Genomic DNA, 23866 nt, shown 5'->3' with positions numbered 1-23866 from the left:
ATTGTCCTTTGTTCAAAACAAGGCTATTAAGCTGTCGTTCCTCTGTGGTTTGTTTACATCCTGGTATTTTTATAGGTTTTTTTCCTTAATCTTAACATTCTTCAGACTCTCTAGAATGTAGCTAGGTATATAAATCTATTTTTATTTACCCTGCTCAGCTCCACAGTCTGGCTCTGAAGCTCTTCAATACTCAAGTGAGAAAATTTTTCAACATTATTTCTCCAAATATTCAATGCCCACCATTATTTACACTCTACTTTTAAAAGTCCTAAGAAGCATATATAAGAATTTCTCAATCTTAAATTCTCTTTATTCTCCATCTCGTTAGTTCTCTGCAATATGTTTTAAATTCTCCTCAGTAGTGTCTTCCAATTCACAAATTTTCTCTTTGTCCAGTACATTTATTCCATTAAATATGGGTTTTTTTAATTTTATTGACAATACTTTCATTTATAAGTTTTCTAATTGGTTCACTTTTATCTATAAATGTTCAAAATTAATATCCTCTGTTTTACTCCAGAATTTCTCTTTCTTGTTTATAGTTATTCTTTCCTTTGAGGAAATTAGGCTTATTTATTTGAAAGTCTTCTTTAGGAAAATGCCCTTTTTTCATTACCTCAGGAGTAAATTCTCTCACTTGTAGAATATGTTATCTATATTTTATAACATTATTTTCCTCCTGTGCTTTGATATTTTACTTTGAATTTGAATTTCTTGTATTTTAGGTCTTCACTTTGCTCACCCTCACTCCATGTGTCCTACTGTTATGGTGACCATCATCTAGCCCACTATGGTCCCACTTCCACAGGTCTTTTATTGGAGACTTAAAACTCTCACCCATCAAGAATACTAGCAGATCCAGTCATAAACCATGGGCCACTTCCTTTTACTGCTTCAGACATCAATTCACAGGGCATAACCCCAGGTAGACTGTAGCTTTTTTTGCTCCTAGTACAAAACCCTGCATAAGCCCAAAATTTTATACCATGTGCCTGGATTTGTTTCCCCACTGATAATCAGGACATCTTAGCCTCCTTTATCCCATAAGACCTGTCCATTAAGTTTGTGTCCCTAACTCCACTTACCTGTCAGTGTGTTTGTTTTATTTCTGATCTACAGAGATGGTTATCTTATTTTTGAAAATTTTTTATCTTTTTAATTAAAAAAAATTTTTATCATTGATGCCATTGTAGGTGAGAAGTCCAGATTATCTTATGAAGTCACAATGACATTTTGATTAGCAATTAATGTCTTCCTTATGTGAAGTTTTGGGTTTGTATAAGCATATTGGTATATTTAATAACATCAAACCAAAATAATATATATGAATAGCTCAGGGAAAGTAACTATGAATTAAAAAGCTAAAAACCACTTTTAAAATAGGCTTGTGTTCTCTAAAATTTTAATAAAGCAATTTGAAAATCTTTAGAGACAATACTTTTACTATTCTACAACCTAAAAACATACTATACCAAGAAAGAAAATCATAAAAAAATTCACAAATACGGGATGTGTAGCAGAAGGGTTAAGAGCATAAACTAGAAATTGATGACCTGGGTTTAAATCTTCACTGTGTCACTCACTAGCAAGTTATATAACCTCTCCCTACCTCTGTTTCCTCATTTTTAGATGAAGATAATAATAATGCCTACACTGAAGGATCTGTTACAAGAAGCAAATAAACTAATATTTGTAAAGTATTTAGTACTAGCTAGGCACACAGTACTATATACACATTTGTTAACTAAAGAATGCTACACTGAATTTTTACATGAAGACAAAACAATATTCAAATCCTGAAAAATTACATTTTCTCACTGAAATTAAAAGTCAATAAGCAGAAAGTTGTATATGCTGTACCTGTTTAGTATTTTTATGAGTTCCTTGAATTGTCCTCTTTGATTTTCCACCAGTTTGACATTTGGATTTCCCTTCAAGGCAAGGACAGACATATGTAAAGGTCAACAAATGGGTAGTACAAAATGGAACTATACAAATCATTTGGGCATACTAACACATAATCTCCTTCCAGAGATCACAGAACAGTACAATCTATACATAGTCAATATGAACTACAGATAAAATAAAAAACAAACTTCCATGGTCTCAGGGACTGATTTTATTGAATGGCTTTCTCAGAACAGGAATAAATCAACTTCTTAAATAAGTCAGTTATTCTGACAATTTAAAAACAAGGCCAAATTAGTTGATACTCCTCACCTTATAACCAGCTCTGGAAAATACTTCTTTGAATTCAAATTTTATTTTAACAATAAAATCAAGAATACATTTTTTACCATTTAAGAACTCAGCATTTTGTTTTGACAAATTTATCTAATTTATGAAATTCACAGTTTAATTTGAAAAGAGAAGTTTTCAGTTCTTTGTTATTTTTGCCATCAAATACAGCTTTCTCACTTGTTCTTTTTTATAACATACTAACTACTGTTTTATAATCACTCTATTTTTGAGAGCAATTCAAAATAGGAATAAAATTTTCTCTATAATGTACAACAGAATAATTTTCCTTTCAGCAAAATAATTTTGGGCCAGGACCTCTGAAGCAGTACAAATGAAGTGAGCCATAACACCTACTAACAATTTCTCCACACATAAGTGGGCCTCCCTCAACTGTTCTACAAGGGAGGAAAGGAGAACTCTCACTCAACTACAGAGCCCTTTATTCATCCTTTGGTTATAGAGAACAATGTACAAGCAGGCTTTTTAGAATATCCAGTAGAATAACCAGCTTAGAACAAGTACCAGAGAAAACAGAAATAAAACAACAGAAGACAACTTTTAAAAATTGAAGGATTAGTCTCAGAAATATCTGAGTACATATTATAGCCATAAATAAGAACGAGTTGTTTTTTAAAAAAGCAAAATAAAGATTTCCCTATTATTGGCAAAGTTTTAACAACATAAAATAATCCTTATCAAAAAATTATGAAACACATTCTTCTTTTGTCATTATTATTTAGATAGTCAGAAAGTTCTAATTCTCTGGGCTCACAGTTCTATTATTTTGCAACAAGCATGAATTAAGCTTGAAAATTGTACTGGCCAGGGGTGCCTGGGTGGCTCAGTCATTAAGCATCTGCCTTCAGCTCAGGTCATGATCCCAGGGTCCTGGAATCAAGCCCCACATCGGGCTCCCTGCTCTGCGGGAAGCCTGTTTCTCCCTCTCCCACACCCCCTGCTTGTGTTCCCTCTCTCACTGTGTCTCTCTCTGTCAAATAAATAAATAAAATCTTAAAAAAAGAAAAACAACTGTACTGGTCAATTTTTTATGTACTTATATGCAAAATCAGGTTATATACAGATATGTGATTCATCATTGTATTTTCTTTCCTTCCTTGAATAGAAGCAACTTTAATAAATCTGATTATTTTGTGTTCTGAATAATCCATGGAAAATGGGAAAATGAAATTTCATAAAATAATATGAATCATACATAGCAACCATAAGACATTTTTAGGTTTTATGTTATTACTTTTATAGTAAATAATGTTGATATATATTTTTTACCAAAAAAGTTAATGTAATAGTAAGCTTCTTTATGAAAATTTTAGCTAGTACAGAGCTAAATTTAAAAAGATAAATTTAATTTCTCCCTCTATTTGGTAGTTTTTGATTCAAAGTAACTGCTCCTTAAAAATATCTAGGAAGGGGTGCCTGGGTGGCTCAGTCAGTTAAGTGTCTGCCTTCGGCGCAGGTCATGATCCCAGGGTCCTGGGATTGAGTCCTGCATCCCCGCATTGGGCTCCTTGCTCAGCAGGGAGTCTGCTTCTCCCTCTCCCCTGCTTGTGCTCTCTTGCTATCTCTCTCGCTCTCAAGTAAATAAATAAAATCTTTTGTAAAAAAAATATCTTAGGAAGATTGACAAAGAAAAGCTACCGAGGAAGTACTGGTCCAAGCAGATACTTTAATATATTATAATGCCTCTAGAATTAAAACAGTGTGGCCTTCACATATGAATTAGACGAACAGCTCAGTGAAATAGAATGTAAGTACATATGGAAATTTAATTTACAATACAGTGACATCTCAAAAAATGGGGCAAAGGTAGACTTTACAGTAAGTGATGCTAGAGCAACTTGTTATCCATATGGAAAAAGATAAAATTAGATCCATACTTCACACTACATGTAAGAATAAACTACAAATGGATCAGAGATACAAATGTAGAAAACTAAAAAAAAGACAGAATAAATAAAATTTTTAAATAACAAAGTATAAAAAATATGTAAATGTAAAATAAATTTAAAAGAATAAAACATGGATGAACTCCTATATAGCTTTGAACATCGCCCTGGGTAAGGGTGTCCTCAAAGAGTATGTCAAAAGGAAACAGAAGCCAGCTTAACAGGTCTCCCACTGACCTAGAACAATTAAGACAAACCTAGAACAATTAAGCATCAAAATAGATAAATTGGAACTCATTAAATAAGAAACCATGACTCCATAAAAATTAAATATAAACTTACACATATAACTACAAATGGAAAAAGGGAAAGCTCTCTCTTTCATTAGAATGTCAGCTAATAAATAAAGAAGGAACACTGGGGTTAGCAAATCACCATTTTGCAACTACCAGAGTAGTAACTTATTCAGGTAAGAATTATCAACAAAAGCTGAAAGTAGTGTGTATACTGTTTCAAGAGAAACAGGACATTTACATAGTCTCAAACTACCTTATCCCAAATTACTTACTAATTACAAAGTCAATAGTTACTTCACAGTGCGGAAACTCAGGAGATACCACCTTAACCAGATGATTAATGTGGGCATCACTAGCAACAAAAGCAAACCACTACCATGTGCCTTCTCTGACCCACTGAAAAGGGTACGGCATAATTTCTGTAGAATCCCTCCAAAAATCTGTAACTGAACGTAAGCATGAAAAGATATTGCACAAACCCAAGATGAGGAATATTCTACAAACCCTGAGAAAATTCCAAAGTAAGATCCCCTTTGGCATACCCCAACCTCCTGTTTTCTACATCCCTATCCAATCTTCTAGATACCCAGGATTTAGGCAGTGCTCACAATGATCCTACCCATGAAAGTGAAAGGACTAAAAATGTATTTTTTCTAGTTCAAATAATAACAACTAAAGAAATATACTCTTCTTTTCTATTTTTTTTTAAAGATTTTATTTTTTCATTTGACAGAAAGAGAGAGCACAAGCAGAGGGAGCAGCAGGCAGAAGGAGAGGGAGAAGCAGACCCCCCAGAGCAGGGAGCCCGATGCGGGGCTCGATCCCAGGACCGTGGGATCATGACCTGAGCCGAAGGCAGACACTTAACGACTGAGCCACCCAGGTGTCCCTATACTCTTCTTTTCTAAAACATCACATTAAATTATAACTAACTGTGGTAAATATAGTAAATTTTTTTTAAAAACCTGTTTATTTTTTATAAGAATTTAATAAAAGAAAAACTATCTCAATGTCCTCTAACTTAAAAAAAAAAACTAATTTGCCAATCATAACAAACCTACCTTCATTCCTAATGTGAAACTACAAAACTAACACTTTCATGAAACCATTTGTATATAAGCTAAGAAAAAAAGGCAATAAATGGGCACCTGGGTGGCTCAGTGAGTTGATCATCCAACTCTTGATTTCAGCTCAGGTCATGATCTCAGGGTCATGAGACTGAGCCCTGTATGGGGCTTCACGCTCAGCACGGGGTCTACTTGATTTTGTTTTTTTAATCCAATCTGATACCCTGTGTCTTTTGATTGGGGCATTTAGCCCATTTACATTCAGGGTAACTACTGAAAGATATGAATTTAGTGCCATTGTATTGCCTGTAAGGTGACTGCTACTATATTTTGTCTCTGTTCCTTTTTGGTCTATGTTATTTTTAGGCTCTCTCTTTGCTTAGAGGACCCCTTTCAATATTACTTGTAGGGCTGGTTTGGTGTTCGCAAATTCTTTCAGTTTTTATTTGTCCTGGAAGCTTTTTATCTCTCCTTCTATTTCCAATGACAGCCTAGCTGGATATAGTATTCTTGGCTGCATATTTTTCTCATTTAGTGCTCTGAATATATCACGCCAGTCCTTTCCGGCCTGCCAGGTCTCTGTGGATAGGACTGTGCCAATCTAATATTTCTGCATTGTAGGTTACAGACCTCTTGTCCCAAGCTGCTTTCAGGATTTTCTCTTTGTCTCTGAGACTTGGAAATTTTACTATTAGATGTTGGGGTGTTGACCTATTTTTATTGATTTTGAGGGGGTTTCTTTGTGCCTCCTGGATTTTGATGCTTGTTTCCTTCCCCTAATGAGGGAAGTTCTCTGCTATAATTTGCTCCAATATACCTTCTGCCCCTCTCTCTCTTTCTTCTTCTTCTGGGATCCCAATTATTCTCATGTTGTTTTGCTTTATGGTATCACTTCTCTCTCTTATTCTTCCCACATGATCCAGTAGTTGTTTATCTCTTTTTCTCAGCTTCTTTATTCTCCATCATTTGGTCTTCTATATCACTAATTCTCTCTTCTGCCTCATTTATCCTAGCAGTTAGAGCCTCCATTTTTTATTGTACCTCATTAATAGCCTTTTTGATTTCAACTTAGTTAGATTTTAGTTCTTTTATTTCTCCAGAAAGGGATTCTCTAGTATCTTCTATACTTTTTTCAAGCCCAGCTAGTATCTTTATAATCATCATTCTGAACTCTAGTTCCTACATCTTACTAATGTCTGTACTAATTAGGTCCCTGGCAGTCGGTACTGCCTCTTGTTCTTTTTTTTGAGGTGAGTTTTTCTGTCTTGTCATTTTGTCCATAAGAGAACAGATGAATGAGAGAACAAAATGCTAAAAGGGTAACAACGACCCCAGAAAAATATACACTTCCAGAAAGTGGTCACTTTTCTGTTCACAGAATTGCTGCTATTTTCTTCCAGAAAGTGGTCACTTTTCCGTTCATAGAATTGCTGCTATTTTCTTCGCTCTCCTGCTGCGTTTGTAGGTGTTCTGAATGGTTTGATAACTATCTAGCTGAATTCCTGGGACCAGATGAAATTTAGGTTTCCTACTCCTCCGCCATCTTGCTCCTCCTCCTCGCACAGGGTCTACTTGAGATTGTTACTCTCCCTCTCCCTCTGTCCCTCCCCACTCGTGCATGCTCCTTCTAATAAATAAACGAATAAAATCTTTTTTAAAAAAGTTATTTCTTATTTAATGTATGCTAATTTGCCCAACAGTTCAAATTGTAAACAGTTTTCAGTCTATCTACTGTTTAAGACTAAATATACCCTCCTAATTTACAACAAAAATGAAACATTTTAAAAATACATACCATCATCATCTTTGCTTTCTAGAGGAACACTCCAAGCTATCAGGTTTCTTGCTGTACGACCCTCCTCTGCAACTATTCTCCTTACTTTGTCATGACTATTGGAGCGCTGGAATGATGCCTATATACAAAAATATATATATATTAATTAGATTAGTCAACATATAAAATATATTTGGCTGACAAATTCATTATTTCTCACATTTTCTCACAAAGGAAACACTTAAAACTAATTTAGGATTGAAAAGGTAGTTAAACAGAGAAAAAGTAAGTCACAGATCTTTTTATTTCTGAAAAGACTGGTCTTACAATTTTAAACATAAACAAATTATTTCAAGAATAAATACAAACCAAAGTTTGAAAATGTGCCCTAAGAAGCACAAATACTGCTTTGTACACATTTCAGCACCACCACTTACACAGCAACAGGTATGATCCTCTGATTTCAATCCTATACACAGGGTTCATTTTAGCCTTTCCCTTATTCGTAATTTCTTTCTCTGCCAGTCAGAAACCCAGTTCTCATTACCTAAAATATATTTACTTATCTGTTCAATTCTACTACATACATAGAGTAGTTTCAGAATTGCTAACCCACAGCATTTATTAACAAGATACAACATTTCTATACAGTTCTTATCTTAGCCACCTGGGTGGCTCAGATGGTTAAGCGTCTGCCTTCGGCTCAGGTCATGATCCCAGGGTCCTGGGATCAAGTCCCGCATCGGGCTCCCTACTCCTTCGGAGCCTGCTTCTCCCTCTGCTTCTCTCTCTCTCTCTCCCCCTCTCTCTCTCCCTCTGCCTCTCATAAATAAATAAAAATCTTTTAAAAAAAAATTAGTTCTTCTCATCCTCACCCCTATTTTCAATGAGATTACACTATTCACTTGCAGTATGTTACTCTTTCCTTTCCGTTTTGGGTTCTCCTCATCTACTGGTTGATTTTAAGTTTATTGGGGGACTGTGTAAAAGAAAGCAACACATTATTCTCAAAGTCAGTTATTGATGAATAGTATGACTTGAAGAGAAGAAAAAAGACACTACACTCTAGAGCATGGGTCAGCAAACTCCTACAAAGGGCCAGATGACAACTTTTTATTTTAGGCTTTGCAGGTCATAACATGCATGACAACAAGTCAATCATGCCTTTTTGTGTGAAAGCAGCCAGAACTTAACTTTTACATCTTTAAAATAAATACCTGCCCCCACATTTCTTCATTCTTCTGACTTTACCCTGGATATCCATGTGGCATCTACTTACCTAACTCATAAGCTTATGCTGAAACTCATTAATCTGCAACCACTATTTCAGCTTCATCCTGTGCAAAATTCTTGAATCATCTCTATTCCCGTATTTTCCAATCAAGTTAACACTATAAAATGTCCTTTTTTTGGATTAAACACATCTCCCAGTGATTATTAGCTCTATAAATAATTTAGTTGGCATCTACCATTTAAGTTACCTAAGCACTGTTTTAAGCAAGAAGCATCACTATTCCTTATAGGCCAGATGAACAAGTTTAAATAGGTGGCCTACTCTTCAGCTCTTTTTCAGATAATTTCAGATAATTATGCAATCACATAAAATCTTATAGGTAGATATAAGGAGATATATGTATCATAAAATTCATTATTCTATACATTATTCTCTAACTTAAGAGTCTTCATAAAGTGATGAATTTCTAGGAACTAAAGTGATCACAAGATAGCAATGATATAATGCTAAAACAGAAAACTTGAAATCTAATATTCTTTTCTTCTATAAATGTTTCAATTCTACCATAAATTTTGCAAAGTTGGTTCTTTTTTTAAAGATTTTTATTTATTTGAGAGAGAGAGAGAGAGAGCAAGAATGTGCACAAGCCGGGGACAGGGTGCAGAGGGAGAAGCAGACTCCCTGCTGGGCAGGGAGCCCTACATGGGGCTCCAACGCAGGACCCTAAGATCATGACCTGAGCTGAAGGCAGACGTTTAACCAACTGAGCCACCCAGGCACCCCAAAGTTAGTTCTTTTATTCTTAGTACACATACACAAATTCAAAGAAAAAGCTACCACCAACTCAAGACTTTGTTTTAATTCTTAATTCTAGTACTTCACATGCAAAAACATCATAACATTCATCTTACTACAACATCTGAGAACCATTTTTCCATAAAATCGCAGGTGCATTCTGTAACATATGCTAAGTGACCTCTTTTCAATAACTCACAAATTCTAATCATTTTTAATAACCCTATTGTTATAAAGATGTCAGTAGTAACTTAAATACAATAGTTTTAAGCATTTTAATCTAAGCATCAGAGTTTGCTATTCAATAAATGACTCTGAGATACTTCATAACATTACAGATGTCTATTTCAAACAGAATTTTAATCTAGGTTCTTCCAGGAGACTTAAACAAAATATACTATTTTCATCCCAAAGTCACAGTGTGCCACCTAGTGCCATATGGAGATTTTGCAGAGGCTTGTTCAAATACTAAATGTTTCAGTAAAAAGCATAAACATCAGTCCTAAGTGAAAGTTTTTATGTTTAACACTTACAGTTTATGATTTAAGTATATAATTTCTGAGACTTGCTCCTAGACTGGGAAAAGAAATTTTTAACCTATCTGCTAAGGCTAAAAAAAAAAATCTAAATAATTTCTACTTTAAGCAACTTTGTTCATAATCCTAAACTGGCTTCAAGCACTATTTATTAAACTTTTATTTTATTAAATTTATTTAATATGACATTTATTAAAGGTCCTGTATGACCTTTATTTAAATTTTTATTTTATTAAATTTATTTAATATGACCTTATTAAAGGTCCTGTATGACCTTTATTAAACAATTTATTAAATTTTTATGTTTGTACCTCCATTAAAGTTACTTCTCACAAGTTCTTCAAAATCCATCCATAATACTACTTGCTCATAAAACTCATTTCCCTTCTTTTTTAAAATGGTTTTTCAGCTTTCTAAATAATTCAGGAAAGACCCTTTCTTTTAAATTCCTACTACTAAAGCCCTTCATATTTTAAGTAGTATGAAGACAAGATTAAGTACATTAAAATTCTAAGAGTGGTAGCACTTATGTATACTTTCAACAAACCACAAACTTATCTGAGAAACTAAGTAACTGGTACAATTTCCCTAACATAGGATGTGGAGCTGGAATTCTGTACAGTGACCTATGATAACTTTGTCAGATCTTACCGACATTTCACATCTTTCTAAAGGTAAAGTAAAGCCCTAGATCAACTAAGGCTGTCCAGACTATCACAAGGGACAAAAATAAACTTCAATCTTGTATGAGCTACTTTGTTTTGAGATCTCTGTTAGAACAGGTATCGAATCTTACCAATTCTATCTCCTAAATATATCTTGAAATTGTAAATCCACTAATATCACCCGAATCTGAGCCATCATCATGTCAAACATAAACTATTACAACAGCCTCTGTGACAGAGACAACAATATGTTCACCAAAACCACTAGATTTTTGTCCGCTACAAAGCTATATAACACTTACTGGGCTCTTGCAGAGAGATGGCCATATGACTAAATTCTGCACACTAAAATATAGGCAAAAATAAGGTAAGCCCAGGCCTGGCTTATAAAGAAAATCTCATGTATCACCATTTATATTCTCTCTCTCTTTTCTCCCACTTACTGGCCAGATGCAGAGGATCCAACACAGAACTCTAGAGAATGAGTAAAAAGACAAAAATAGAGTTGGTCCGAGTTACAATGTGAAAGGCTGAATGCTGAATACCTGCACTGAACTATTATGTGAATAAGAAATAAACTTCCCTTCTGCTTATAAAGGGCTAGGTAATTCAGACCAACCATCCACTTGAGAAAAACTGTAAGAGCTGAACAAAATATTTTTTAAACATCTGTTTAAAGCACCAGAAAAGGGCGCGTGGGTGGCTCAGTTGGTTGAGCGACGGCCTTCAGCTCAGGTCATGATCCTGGAGTCCTAGGATCAAGTCCCACATTGGGCTCCCAGTTCAGCAGGGAGTCTGCTTCTCCCTCTGACCCTCTTCCCTCTCGTGCTTTCTATCTCTCATTCTATCTCAAATAAATAAATAAATAAAATCTTAAAAAAAAATAAAATAAAGCACCAGAAAAAAGTGAAGGAAGCAAGCAATCATAGGGCAAGATCAGGGAAAATAAGAAACTTAAAAAAGTGAGTCCAGCAATCAGGGCTGCTGTTGTCCCAGAGGCACCTGGCAATTCCAACCGACACAACCAAGACAGAAAAGTTGACCACAGTTTGATAGACTTGCAAAAGTACAGAAACAAAATCTGTCCAGGGCCATCGCAGGCGTTAGGTTGAAACCCTGAAGTTCCATCCCCTTAGAATAAGGGTAAACTAGAAATAGATAAGCCCTCACAAAAAAACAGAGCTAATTTTGAATCATTTCAATATCTGGCAGGATTAAACTATGACTGCCAGTCTCCCTAGCCATTGCCAAAAACAAAACTAAATTTTCTAGGGAATATACTATCATCTTAGGCATCTTACCATCTTTTCTAGGGAATATATTATCATCTTATCTATTATTCACATATATCTGTACCCAATCAAAAATTACCAGACACACTATGAAACATGTCAAATATCTGAAAATCAAGAAAAAAAACAGAAAATAGAAATATACCCACACATGATCCAAATAATGGAGCTATCAGACAAAGATTTTAAGGTGAGTCTACTTAATATGGCCCAGAAAACTAAAAGACCAGATTGAGAGGCACCTGGGTGGCTCAGTCAGTTACCTGTCTGACTACTGATTTTGGCTCAGCCATGATCTCAGGGTCGTGAGATCAAGCCCCATCTATCAGGTTCCGTGCTCAGCGCACAGTCTGCTTCTCCCTCTCCCCCCTCCCCTGCTCATGCTCTCTCTCTCTCTCTCTAAAATAAATTAAAAAAAAAATCATTAAAAAAAAAGAAGTCAGGTAGAGAAAGACAAATACCATATGATTTCATTCATATGTGAAATTTAAGAAATGAAACAAACGGACAAAAAACAAAAGAAACAAACTGAATAATATACAGAATGGCTGAATCACTATATTGTACACCTAAAACTGATATAACGCTATATGTTAACTATGCTGGAATTAAAATAAAATTTAAAAAAAGGATGGTAGCAATATTAAACAAAGCAGACTTTAAGGCAAGGATCACCACTAGAGATAGAATGATACTTCATAAGTGTAAAAGGTTCATCAACCAGTGAATTATAACAATTCTTAATGTGTATCTAATAACAAATAAGGAAAAACTGAAATAGGAAAAAACAGTATCACCATGGAAGATTCTAACATACCTTTTTAAGAAGCTGGCAGAATAAGTAGACAAAAACAGTTAAGTAACAATACAGAAGACTTGAACAACATAATTAACAAACTTGACATATTTGACATATCCGGAACCCAACATTCAACAATGGTAGAATATACATTCTTTTCAAGTGTATGTTATTTTCCAGACTGTAGATACCCTGGGTCATAAAGCAGGCCTCACTAAATTTCAAAGAACAGAAAGTACCAAAGAGAGATAACCAGAAAAATCCTTATATGTTTGGAAATTAAGCAATACATTTCTAAATAACTTACAGATCAAAGAAGTCACATTGGAAATTTTAAAATATTTTCATTTGAATCATAATAAAAATATGACACATCAGTACTTGTACAGCAGCCAAAGCCATGCTTAAAGGAAAATGTATAGCCATAAAATGATATAATGACAAAAAGCTAAAAATCAATGATCTGAGTCTCTATTTCAAGAAGCTAGAAAGAGTAGCATATTAATTCCAAAAAAAGAAGGAAATGATAAGCAGCAAAAACCAATAAAATACAAGACAAACATATGATAGTGAAAAACTAATAATAAAACCTAAAATGGGTTATTTGAAAACACTAATGAAAGAATAACCAATATCAGGAATAATAAAGGAAAATCACTACAGATTCTAAAACCTCCAAGCTTTAAAAAGGTAAAAGGATATTATAACTAACATATCAACTTACAGTATTTGATATAATGCACAAATTCCTTGAAAAATATAATTTACCAAATCCTTGGTGACACTGTTGAGCACGTGCTACACAAAGCATGCTAACACGGTATTCCCCCTAGCCCAACTAAAACCTACTGGTCTTCAAGTCTCAACTTAAAAAGTAACTCTCTCAGGATGAAGTACTTTAACCCCCAGACTTAGCCAGGACCACTTTTATATGCATGAACCAACCTGTACTCTTTTGCAGTACATTTCACAATTACATTTCAAATCCTATAATTATGTATTTACCATCTATCTTCCCCCATGAATGACGAATAATTGGCATGATAAAGAAATCATGAATGACTGAAATAAGTATATCATGAATAAATGAACAACATCACTGGGAAATGAGGTATCAACATAAATCCATAACTAAAGTTTGCCCTGCTAAGCACAAATTTTTTCCATTTTACCGTTTTGGATAAAAATCTCTGAATCATACTTCCTGACTTTTAAACGGAGGCTACTGAAGGAACTTCCTCTTTTCTTGGTACTTTCAGATTATCACTATGAACAACTTTTGTATGATACTATAATATGCCCTCGGGAGCTATAGAAGTACACAGGATGGTAGCTGTAAGATAAATGGGCCCAGACCAAAGTGCTTTTTAGACTTTTTGAGTTCTTTACTTCCTGATGATTAGGCAGAACACAAAAGCTTAATTCCCAATTATTTTCTCTTCTTCCCTATGCAGCTATCAGCTTTCAATTCTTACTTCTTAGAATTATGGGAATGTTACTACTATGGTTCTGAATAAGAAGCTCAAGAATTCTACAAGTACGGTGAACATACTTTCATTGTATGAATTATCTGTTATGGATGATCACAGGCATTTTTAATTTACTCTTGGGTTTTTGGCCACATTCCTTAAAGCCACAGTTGGCAGACTAGCAGTGCTTTACTACACTTTGCCCATTAGAGCTGTTTAAAAACAAGGCAAATCAATAGGAAATACTATGAAGTTGTTAAAGGAAATAAAGATCTCTGATGCTCTAGGGTATATTGCAAAGATACTAAATGAAAAAGAGATGTAAGGAAAGGAAGACAAAAAAACTAAGGTTAGAATTTAAGGTAGCTCGATCACAAGTAAGCGATCACTTACCATCATTCTTTAATTTCCTTGTATGCCAAGAAGCTCATTTACCACAGAAACCCCTGGGGTGTGACTCCTACAATAAAAAAAAATATATATATATATACACACACATATATATATATACACTCTTACTCATAACATTGTCAAAAATGTTTATGCTTAAAAAGATACAAGTCTCATCAGAAGTTTGTCATTACATTAAACAACAAAAAAAATAAAATTGCTCCTTTATACTGCCTGTTTGGATATAATATAGCATGTTTTAAATATTCCATACTGAAGAATACCTTAAGGTTATCTCCCCCAAATTTTTTTAAGTTAAACAGAAGAGAAACACTGTTAATTATATGAATAGTCTATGAGATCTCAATGCAGACTTTTTTTACTACCATTTATATAGTGCACACAACACACATACAGTACATCCTTACTCAGTTCACAAATATATGTTTAACTGAAACAAAAGTTTCCTAAAGTAGTGTTTATCCCTATTGTGTGAGATGCATTCTGACATATCCTTCTCATTTTTCAAATGCTGCTTTCATTAAATTGATTTATGACCCACCAATGAATGACAACTAGTATACAAAACACTGTACCTCTTCTTAGGAACTTTGGAAAACTGAGATTTTTATCAGAATATTTTAATTACTATTACATAAGCCTCCACATAGAACAGATCTTACTTTTCAGGATATCAATATAATGTGGCCAAACCTTTACTCAAAGAAAACCCAAAGCAGAAACCTAGATAGAACAAAAAGGGCCAGAGATATTGCTAGAAAGAATGGCCTAACCCTATAATGAACAAAGAAAAGAAAGTAGCAATTAGAACCTAGGTGTTTCAGGGATGGGAGCCTAGGTAACTTATCCATTGCCAAGTGAATCTGCTCATTTTAAAATGCAGCACCTCAAATGAAAACACATGTCCACATAAAAACTTATACCCAAGTATTCATAGCAGCATTATACATAATGGCCAAAAGTGGAAACAACCCATAAAATGGAATATTATTGGGCCATAAAAAGGAATAAAACACTTATACATGCTACAACATGGAGGCACCTTAAAAACATTATGCTAAGTGAAAGAAGCCAGTCACAAAAGATAATATATTATATAATTTATAGGTAATGTCTAGAATAGGCAAATCCATAGAGTCAGAAAATGGATTATTGGTTGCCTAGGGCTAGGGAGTTGGAGAAAAATGGGAATGACTGCTAAAGAGGACAGAGTTTCTTTTTGGGATGACAAAATGTTCTAAAATCCATTATGGTGATGACTGCACAACTCTGTGAATATTCTAAAAGCCATTTTTTAAATGGCTGAATTGCGGGCACCTGGGTGGCTCATTCAGTTAAGTGTCTGCCTTTGGCTCAGGTCATGATCCCAGGGTCCTGAGATCAAGCACAATGTTGGGCTCCCTGCTCAGCGGGGAGCCTGCTTCTCCCTCTCCCTCTGCAGCTCCTCCTACTTGTGCTCACGCTCTCTCTCCCTGCCTCCCTCTGCCAAATTAATTAATTAATTAATCTAAAAAAGTTTTAAATGGCTGAATCATCCTCTCCATCTCAGAGTAAAAGTCAAAGTCCTCACAGTAGCCTATCATATTCATACCTCTCTGACCATACCTCGACTCCTCTCCTCTTTGATGTTCATTCCACTCCAGCCACACTGGCTTCTTTATGTTCCCTCAAATGCCAGACACACGCCTGCCTCAGGGCTTTATACTTACTTGGAACACTCAAGATTTACTCCATCTTTGCTCACATGTCACTGCCTCAGTGAGGCCTTCTCAAACACTATTACTGCAACCCATTCAAGGGTGCCTGGCTGGCTCAGTCAGTAGAGCATGCAACTCCTGATCTCAGGGTTGTTGAGTTCAAGCCCCATGTTGGGTGTAAAGATTACTTTAAAAAAGTAAAGTAAAATCTTTAAATTAAATTAAATTGCAACCCATTTATTCTGACCCCCACCCCTGACACTCCCTATCCCACTTCTCTAGAGCATTTATCACCTTATATTATTTACTTAATTGGTATAGTGTCCATCTCTCCCTAGAAGAACATAAGCTTCACAGTATTTGTTGGTTTTGTTACTGCTATGGCCTCAGTACCTAGAACAGTGCCTGGCACTGAGTAGGCATTAAATACTTATTTACTAATAAATAAAGCCCATGCTAAAGAATATTTGCTCACCATGTTGTCTTGCTCTCACCCTCCTACATATTCAAAGCCTTCCCATTGTTCCAGATCAACTCAAAAGTCATCTTCAAAAAGCCTATTCTGACATCCTCAGCTGACAGAGATTTTTTACATCTGAATTTCCAGACCATATCATCTGTATTCTTTACTTCTAAAAAGTAGGAGAAAGCATGATATAGTTGAAAGAGTATATAGAGACACTGGAATCAACCAAAGCACTGACTATGTGACCTTGAGAAGTCATTTAATCTCTTTTGAGTATCAGTATTTTCATCTACAAAGATGAAGAGGTTTAAAGGCTATGTCCTCATTTTTCCAAAATAGATATACAAATACCTAATAACATGAAAAGATGTTGAATATTACAGATATACAAATCATAATCACAATAAGATACCACTTCACACCCACTAGGATGGCTATAATGCAAAAGACAATAACAAGTATTGGAGAAGATGTGGAAAAACTGGAGGTAACATACACGGCTTGTTGGGAACTTGTTGGGAACGTAATATGCTGTAGCTGGTTTTGTAAATAGTCTGGCAGTTCCTCAAAAAGTTAAACAGAGTTACCATATGACTCAGCAATTCCACTGTTAGGTATATACCCAAGAGAAATGAAAACATGTCCACACAAAAACTTGCATTACAAATGTTTATAGCAGCATTATTCATAATATTCAAAAAGTGAAACAATCCAAATGTCCATCAACTGATGGATAAATAGAATGTGGTAGATCCACACAATAAAATATTATTCAGCCATAAAAAGACAAAGTTTCTGAAAAAGTCAAAACTATGGAGACAAGGAAAAGATCAAGTGTTACAGCAGTTAGGAAGAAGGAGGGATAAATAGGCAGAACACAAAATTTTCAGGGCAGCGAAAGTATTCTTTATGATACTATAATGGTGGATACAATACATGTCATTACACATTTGTCCAAACCCATAAATACAACACCAAGAGTAAATACAAATGTACTATAGACTTTGGTGTGATAGGGACTTGTCGATATAAGTTAAATCAATTGTAACAAACATACCACTCTGATGGGGGATGTTGATAAAGGGGGGGTTGTTGATAAAAGTAGAGGCAGGGAGGATATGGGAAGTCTCTGTACTTTTCTCTCAATTTTGCTGTGACCCTAAAACTGCCCTAAAAAAATAAAGTGTTAAAAAAAAAAGGTAGTGCTGATACATGCTACAACGTGGATGAACACTGAAACCATTATGCTAAATGTAAGAAGCTAGGCACAAAAGACCACATATTATATGATTTTATTAATATGAAATGCCAGAATAGACAAATCCATAGAGAAAAAAAAGATGAGTGGTTGCCTAGGGCTGGTGCAGGAAGTAGGATGGAGAAGCGAGGAAGGTCAGGAATGGGGAATGGCTGTTATGGAGTTTCATATTGGGGTTTTGAAAATGTTCTAAAGTAAATTTTGGTGATGGTTACACAAAATGGCTAAATTTTATGGTATGTGAGATATATCTCAATAAAGCTATTTTAAAAAACCCTGAATGTAAGTTGGTACAGCCACTTTGGAAAACAGTGTGGGGGTTCCTCAAAAAATTAAAAATAGAGCTACCCTATGACCCAGCAATTGCACTACTGGGTATTTACCCCAAAGACATAGATGTAGTGAAAAGAAGGGCCATATGCACCCCAATGTTCACAGCAGCAATCTCCACAATAGCCAAACTGTGGAAAGAGTCAAGATGCCCTTCAATAGACAAATGGATAAAGAAGATGTGGTCCATATATACAAAGGAATATTACTCAGCCATCAGAAAGAATGAATACCCAACTTTTGCATCAACATGGATGGGACTAGAGGAGATTATGCTAAGTGAAATAAGTCAAGCAGAGAAAGTCAGTTATCATATGGTTTCACTTATTTGTGAAACATAAGGAATAGCATGGAGGACATTAGGAGAAGGAAGGAAAAAATGAAGGGGGGGGAATCGGAGGGGGAGACGAACCATGAGACTATGGAATTGGAGAAACAAACTGAGGGGTTTAGAGTGGAGAGGGGTGGGGGGATGGGTTAGCCCGGTGACAGGTATTAAGGAGGGCACATACTGCATGGAACACTGGGGCTATACGCAAACAATGAATCATGGAACACTCCATCAAAAATGAATGATGTACTGTATGGTGAATAACATAACATCATAAAAACAAAAAACAAAAAAAACCCTAATACCTAATCCAGAACTTCCAAAATTTCAAGTATTCAGTTACTACTTTCATATTTGCTATAACTACCACCTATACTATTATTTCTATAACATTTTTCTCTAAAACTTTTACTTCCATTTTAAAAGAAAATTTATAACACTGTCATAAACAATCAGTTAATATAAAAAATGGATATGGCAAATATTGGCAGTGCTATTCAAATAAATTTGAGAAACTCTAGGCTACAGTAAAACAATGGGCAAGCAGAAAATGGAGCACAAAACAACAACAAAAAAACAAGTCAGTAAACAGGGAAGAGACACTAGGATTGACTGGGCCAGAGATTTCTGAACAAGCTGCTGCCAGTGATAAACTGAAGTCTCACTTGTCCTAGCCTGCCCTACAGTCCCAGAAAGTCTGTGGAGACACCTGAGAGTCCTACAAATGGAAATGGGAAGATTGGCTCAAATGCCAGGAAAGGCCTGCCTCATTTCTTTACCTGAGTTTAGGTACACAGGTTCTGAAAAGGCAAGAAGTAAATGGCAGATTCAAAACAGTGAGAAGCCTGCTAGTAACTCTACTCTAAAAAATATAGGCCCATCTAACAGAAGCCAGGACAGTACATCTATGAATTGTTCTCATGTTTGCCAATAAATTCTAGAAAAATTGGGTTTGGCAATATCCAATGTTCACAAAATCTATCACTCAATGTTCTGGCATTTTCTGAAATTGAAGAAAATCTGAATATTTCCAAGTCTGGTACTTATACAATGCCATTGTCGGCATACTCAAAAACTATCAGTAATTGTTCACATCTTTGCTGAGTGGAAAATAAATGTATTATGGTAAAATAAGTACTTTGAAGAACACCACAGACATTTTATAGTTCCAAGCAGTTTAATGAAATTTTCAATTCTGATCACTCACATATATACTACTATGAAGAAATCAACTAGAAGGCATCTTCTCCCATGAACCTGACATGCCTCTTTGAAAATACCAAACTACCCTTCTTCTGCAATACTATATTAAACAAGCCTAACACAAACTGAAATCTTTACAAATCAAGTATGTCTGAGATTTGCTTCAAAACAATGAAGGGGGGTTAGCTTTTATGAGACAAGATTGTCCATGCATACATATTACTGAAATAGACTGGTACACAGCAATTAATTCTACTATTCTAATCCACATGTTTTCAAAATATATAATGAATTTACCGATGTGGGAAACAAAGGCAAAAGAAAAATTAAATTTCCTTACTACCTACAGCCCACTGACAAGTCCTTAAAACAGGCAGAGTGGCATTCCTCTAGGGACTCAGCTGCTTTGATGTTAATACTTTGCTAAGGGCAAAAGGCAATCTTAGCCAGACCCTCCAGGATCCTGTAAATCTACTTTAACATATAAAAATTTCTTTGGAAACTTCCTTTATCTCTACTCCCCAAGATACACGTTGGCAATCATCCCCCAAGCATACGACCCACCGATATACATCTGAAGGGTCTCTTGACTAGGGTTTTACTAAACAGTAAGAAATTACTTTTTCCCAACAATAGCCCCTCAAGGTCCTGGAAACCTTGCTTCCAAAATTCCTTAGAGACTTGCTCTATCCCTAATCCCCACCCCAGCTTGAATATATACAATGGGCCACTCCTCATGACCCCAGTGCAGCTCTTTCTGCCCATGGGTCCTGTCCCAAGCTTTATTAAAACCACCTTTTTGCACCAAAGACATCTCAAGAACTGTTTCTTGGCCATTGGCTTCGAACCCTAATGTCTTTCCTACATCACTTACTACTTTAAGTAGTCATTATTTTAGCAAAACTTCATGAAATCTTTAGTGTTTCATGTCCAGAGTAAAAAAAGACTTTCTATAAATCATTTCCTCCTAATAATTTTGTAAGGTGGCTCCACCAGTGAACTGCAGGACTTTTTGCTGTTTATACCCCATAAGATGTACTATCAAAGCCAAACATATTTGTGAAGGTCACCATCCAAGCATAAAACTGGAAACAGATTTTTATTAATAAGTTTGTTATTCAAGCCACTTGCAGTTATCACTTCTACACTTTCAGAAATGCCAATGTCACAATGGATATAGGATTGCACCATTAGAGAGAATTCTGTTTAACTTCCCACTAAATGCCACCACCACTTTCTAAATGCTTAAAGAATGTTCACATGTGATTCCCAAATAATTTTGTTTCTCCTTTAAAATTAGGATGAGTTGTGGTTAGTTATGAAGGTGAAAGAAAAGACAGAATCTCAAGCCCCTTCCTCTTATCGTTAAAACGTTCCTGAAAGAGGTTAAGTGAAGGTATTAATAACGTTAATATCAAATCAAACTTTTAGTGATTCTTAAGTATTTATGAAGCCCTAAGGCCATTTTTGAAGTCTATGTTTAAAACACTAATCCTGTGAACCCTAGTCACCGAAATTATTTATAAGTGCATTTGTATAGTACCACTGATTATGCTTCCATGCATAATCCACCAGGCAGACTGACCAAAGGTGGTTAACTATAGAGAATAAAAAAATGCAGCACAAGGGAGCAGAAGAAAGAAGTAAGCATTTGTTGAGAGCAACAAAGGAGGAGTTCTTAATGCTTTACAGACACCTCATTTACTTGCTATCAACAAATACATGAGGCGAATGATTCTACTTTACAGATGAGGAAATCAAGACTCAGAAAAATTAAGTAATCTGCCAAAGGACAAGTAGTGAGGCTGGGATTCAAACTCAGATCAATTTGCCTTCAAAGCCATCATTATCACACTTCCTCCCACAAAGAAATTTTCCAATATTAAAATTGACTGTTCAATTAATATTAAATTAATTAAAATATTAATTCCTAAAAAATGAAATCTTGCCATTTGCAATGATATGGATGGAACTGGAGTGTATTATGCTAAGGAAAATAAGTCAGTCAGAGAAAGACAAATACCATATGATTTCACTTATATGTGGGATTTAAGAAGCAAAATTGATGAACATAAGGAAAGGGAAGGAAAAACAAAGAAAAAGTTAGAGAGGGAGGCAAACCATAAAAGACTCTTTAGTATAAGGAACAAACTGAGGGTTACTGGAGGGGAGGTGGGTGGAGGGATGGTATAACTGGGTGATGGGCATTAGGAGGTAATGAGCACTGGGTGTTAATATGAAACTGATGAATTACTAAATTCTACCCCTGAAACTAATACTACACTATATGTGAACTAACTTGAATTTAAATAAAATCTTGAAAGAAAAATAAAATATTAATTCCTTAGTGGATATTATTCAGATCACTTCTATATGTGGCATAAATCAATCTGCATGCAACACATTCTGAGGAAAAGTCATAGAAAAAAATACAAGGGCCAGAGCACCAATATAAATCAGAGTGGGATAATGGTCGGATTACCAACCCTAGGTGGGAAAGCATCATCCCAGATCAACCATTCACCAGCGGGTGACCCTGCGGCAAGTCATAACGTCTCTGAACCTCAGTTTCCCCATTCATAAAATGGACATAATGCCTATCCCACCCTTCCACCTCGGATTATGAGAGTGAAATAGTTAATATTGGTGAAATCAATGTGTAAACTGTAACAAATTATAATACATACAAAGAATTGCTATCTATTCGGTAAGATGACTATAATGAATAGCTATTTTCATGGAAAATATCTTGGCACAAACAGAACGATGGATACAGTCCACCAGCAACAGGAAGCTGCTCTCAGGCAGGCAGCCCCATCTCAGCGAGAGCCACTTGACAGCAGCAGGTGCTCAGAGAATCAGTTTTCTGTCAGCTTTCTAAAAATCCCGTCACTCACTGGCGGGGGGGAGAAGGCGCGAATGAAGTGGTGGAAAGGAGCACTAACAGAGGCAGAAGGCTGGGTCCTATTACTCCCAGGTGCGAGGTATTGGTTCAACTCTTCACCCCTCCAGGCCTCAGTTTATGCATTTGTAAGACGGAGAGCCATTCCCGCCCTGCTTCCCTGACAACTAAGACCCGAATAATCGAGCAGGGAAAGCGTGGTAAACCCTGCGGAGAACGAGATGCTGATGGCGATCACCTGTCAAATGAAGAGCCGGTGGGAGTCTCCTCCGGAAGCCCGTTGCAGTTTGGACGTTCCAGAAGCCTCGACAAGCGCGCCGCAGCGCACCCCATGAAGGGGTGAATAGTCCCCCGCCCAGTCCCCCGCCGTGGGGTGCGCAGGGTCCCACGTCCCTCACACCCCAGCTGAACCCGCAGGGCAGGCCAGGAGACTGCCCACCGCCGCCCCCCAGGCCTCCTGAGAGGAACCCCCGGCCCTCCCGAGCACCCGCGGCTCCCCTCCCCCAGCACCGATCGCTGCCCCTCTCCGCCCGCACTCCCAGGTGAGGGAAGAGTGTGAAGGGAAGTACCCGCCGCCATTTTGTCCCTTGGACCCCGCAACGCATTCTGCCGGCCCGCGCCCCAGCCCAGGCCCTCCCGGGTCTGCACTACGCGCGCCCCTCGCGGACACTCACCCCCGGCCGCCCTGCGCAGTTCGGGGCGGCTCCGAGCGTCCCGCCGGGAAAGGGGCGGGGCGGGGCGGGGCGGCTGAGGAGGGGCGGGGCGGCTGCCCGGCGCACCACGTGACTCCCAGCCGTGGCCGCGCTGCTCCGGGCCTCTCGCCGCGGCCGCCCGCGCGCAAGCGCAGCCGGGTTCGCGCCGTCCGGCCGCGGAGGCGGGAAGCTGGGCGTGGGTTAGGTTTTCTTGTCCCGGGGTCGCTGCCTCTCCGGACCTCTTCCCAGGCTGCTCTCGCCTCGCTGCTTTTAGCCACAGTCTTGGATTCAGTCCCTTTCCTCCGCCCGTCTCACCGCCAGTTAGTCCCACAGATTGGCGACCTGGAGGTCCGCCTCACAAAAATCTGTACTTGTGAAAACGCTTCGGAAAAGCATGCAGGACTACGCCCGACGAGCACAGCTTACCCTCCGCCGTGAAGCTTTATTCGTCCTTTCTTGTGTTCCAGGCTTGAAAGGCTCAAAGTACAAAGACCTAACAGATGT

At 36.9% G+C, this 23866-nt stretch overlaps 1 protein-coding gene across 3 annotated transcripts in view; it reads right to left on the bottom strand.

Moving 5' to 3' along the window:
* SCAPER (S-phase cyclin A associated protein in the ER) overlaps positions 1-23463 on the bottom strand; it is a 539023-nt gene extending 515560 nt beyond the window's left edge. For 2 of the 3 annotated variants that reach the window (XM_025883907.2, XM_025883909.2), the window contains exons 1-4: positions 23345-23463; positions 14466-14532; positions 7304-7421; positions 1861-1931 (exon numbers count right to left, since the gene is read on the bottom strand). In XM_025883907.2, the coding sequence (XP_025739692.1) occupies positions 1861-1931; positions 7304-7421; positions 14466-14471 (195 nt within the window). In that variant the 5' untranslated portion in view covers positions 14472-14532; positions 23345-23463. Of the gene's footprint in view, positions 1-1860; positions 1932-7303; positions 7422-14465; positions 14533-22908; positions 23302-23344 lie in introns of those variants that run through there. The other variant, XM_025883908.2, reaches the window with a different exon arrangement.
* Between the last annotated feature and the right edge of the window lie 403 nt (positions 23464-23866).

This window comes from Callorhinus ursinus, unplaced genomic scaffold, assembly GCF_003265705.2.
Source record: "Callorhinus ursinus isolate GAN/ISIS: 27379988/994484 unplaced genomic scaffold, GSC_fseal_2.0 scaffold25, whole genome shotgun sequence".
Classification (NCBI taxonomy): domain Eukaryota; kingdom Metazoa; phylum Chordata; class Mammalia; order Carnivora; family Otariidae; genus Callorhinus; species Callorhinus ursinus.
The sequence above is the reverse complement of the archived record's forward strand: the minus strand, read 5'-3'. Positions and strand labels throughout refer to the sequence as shown.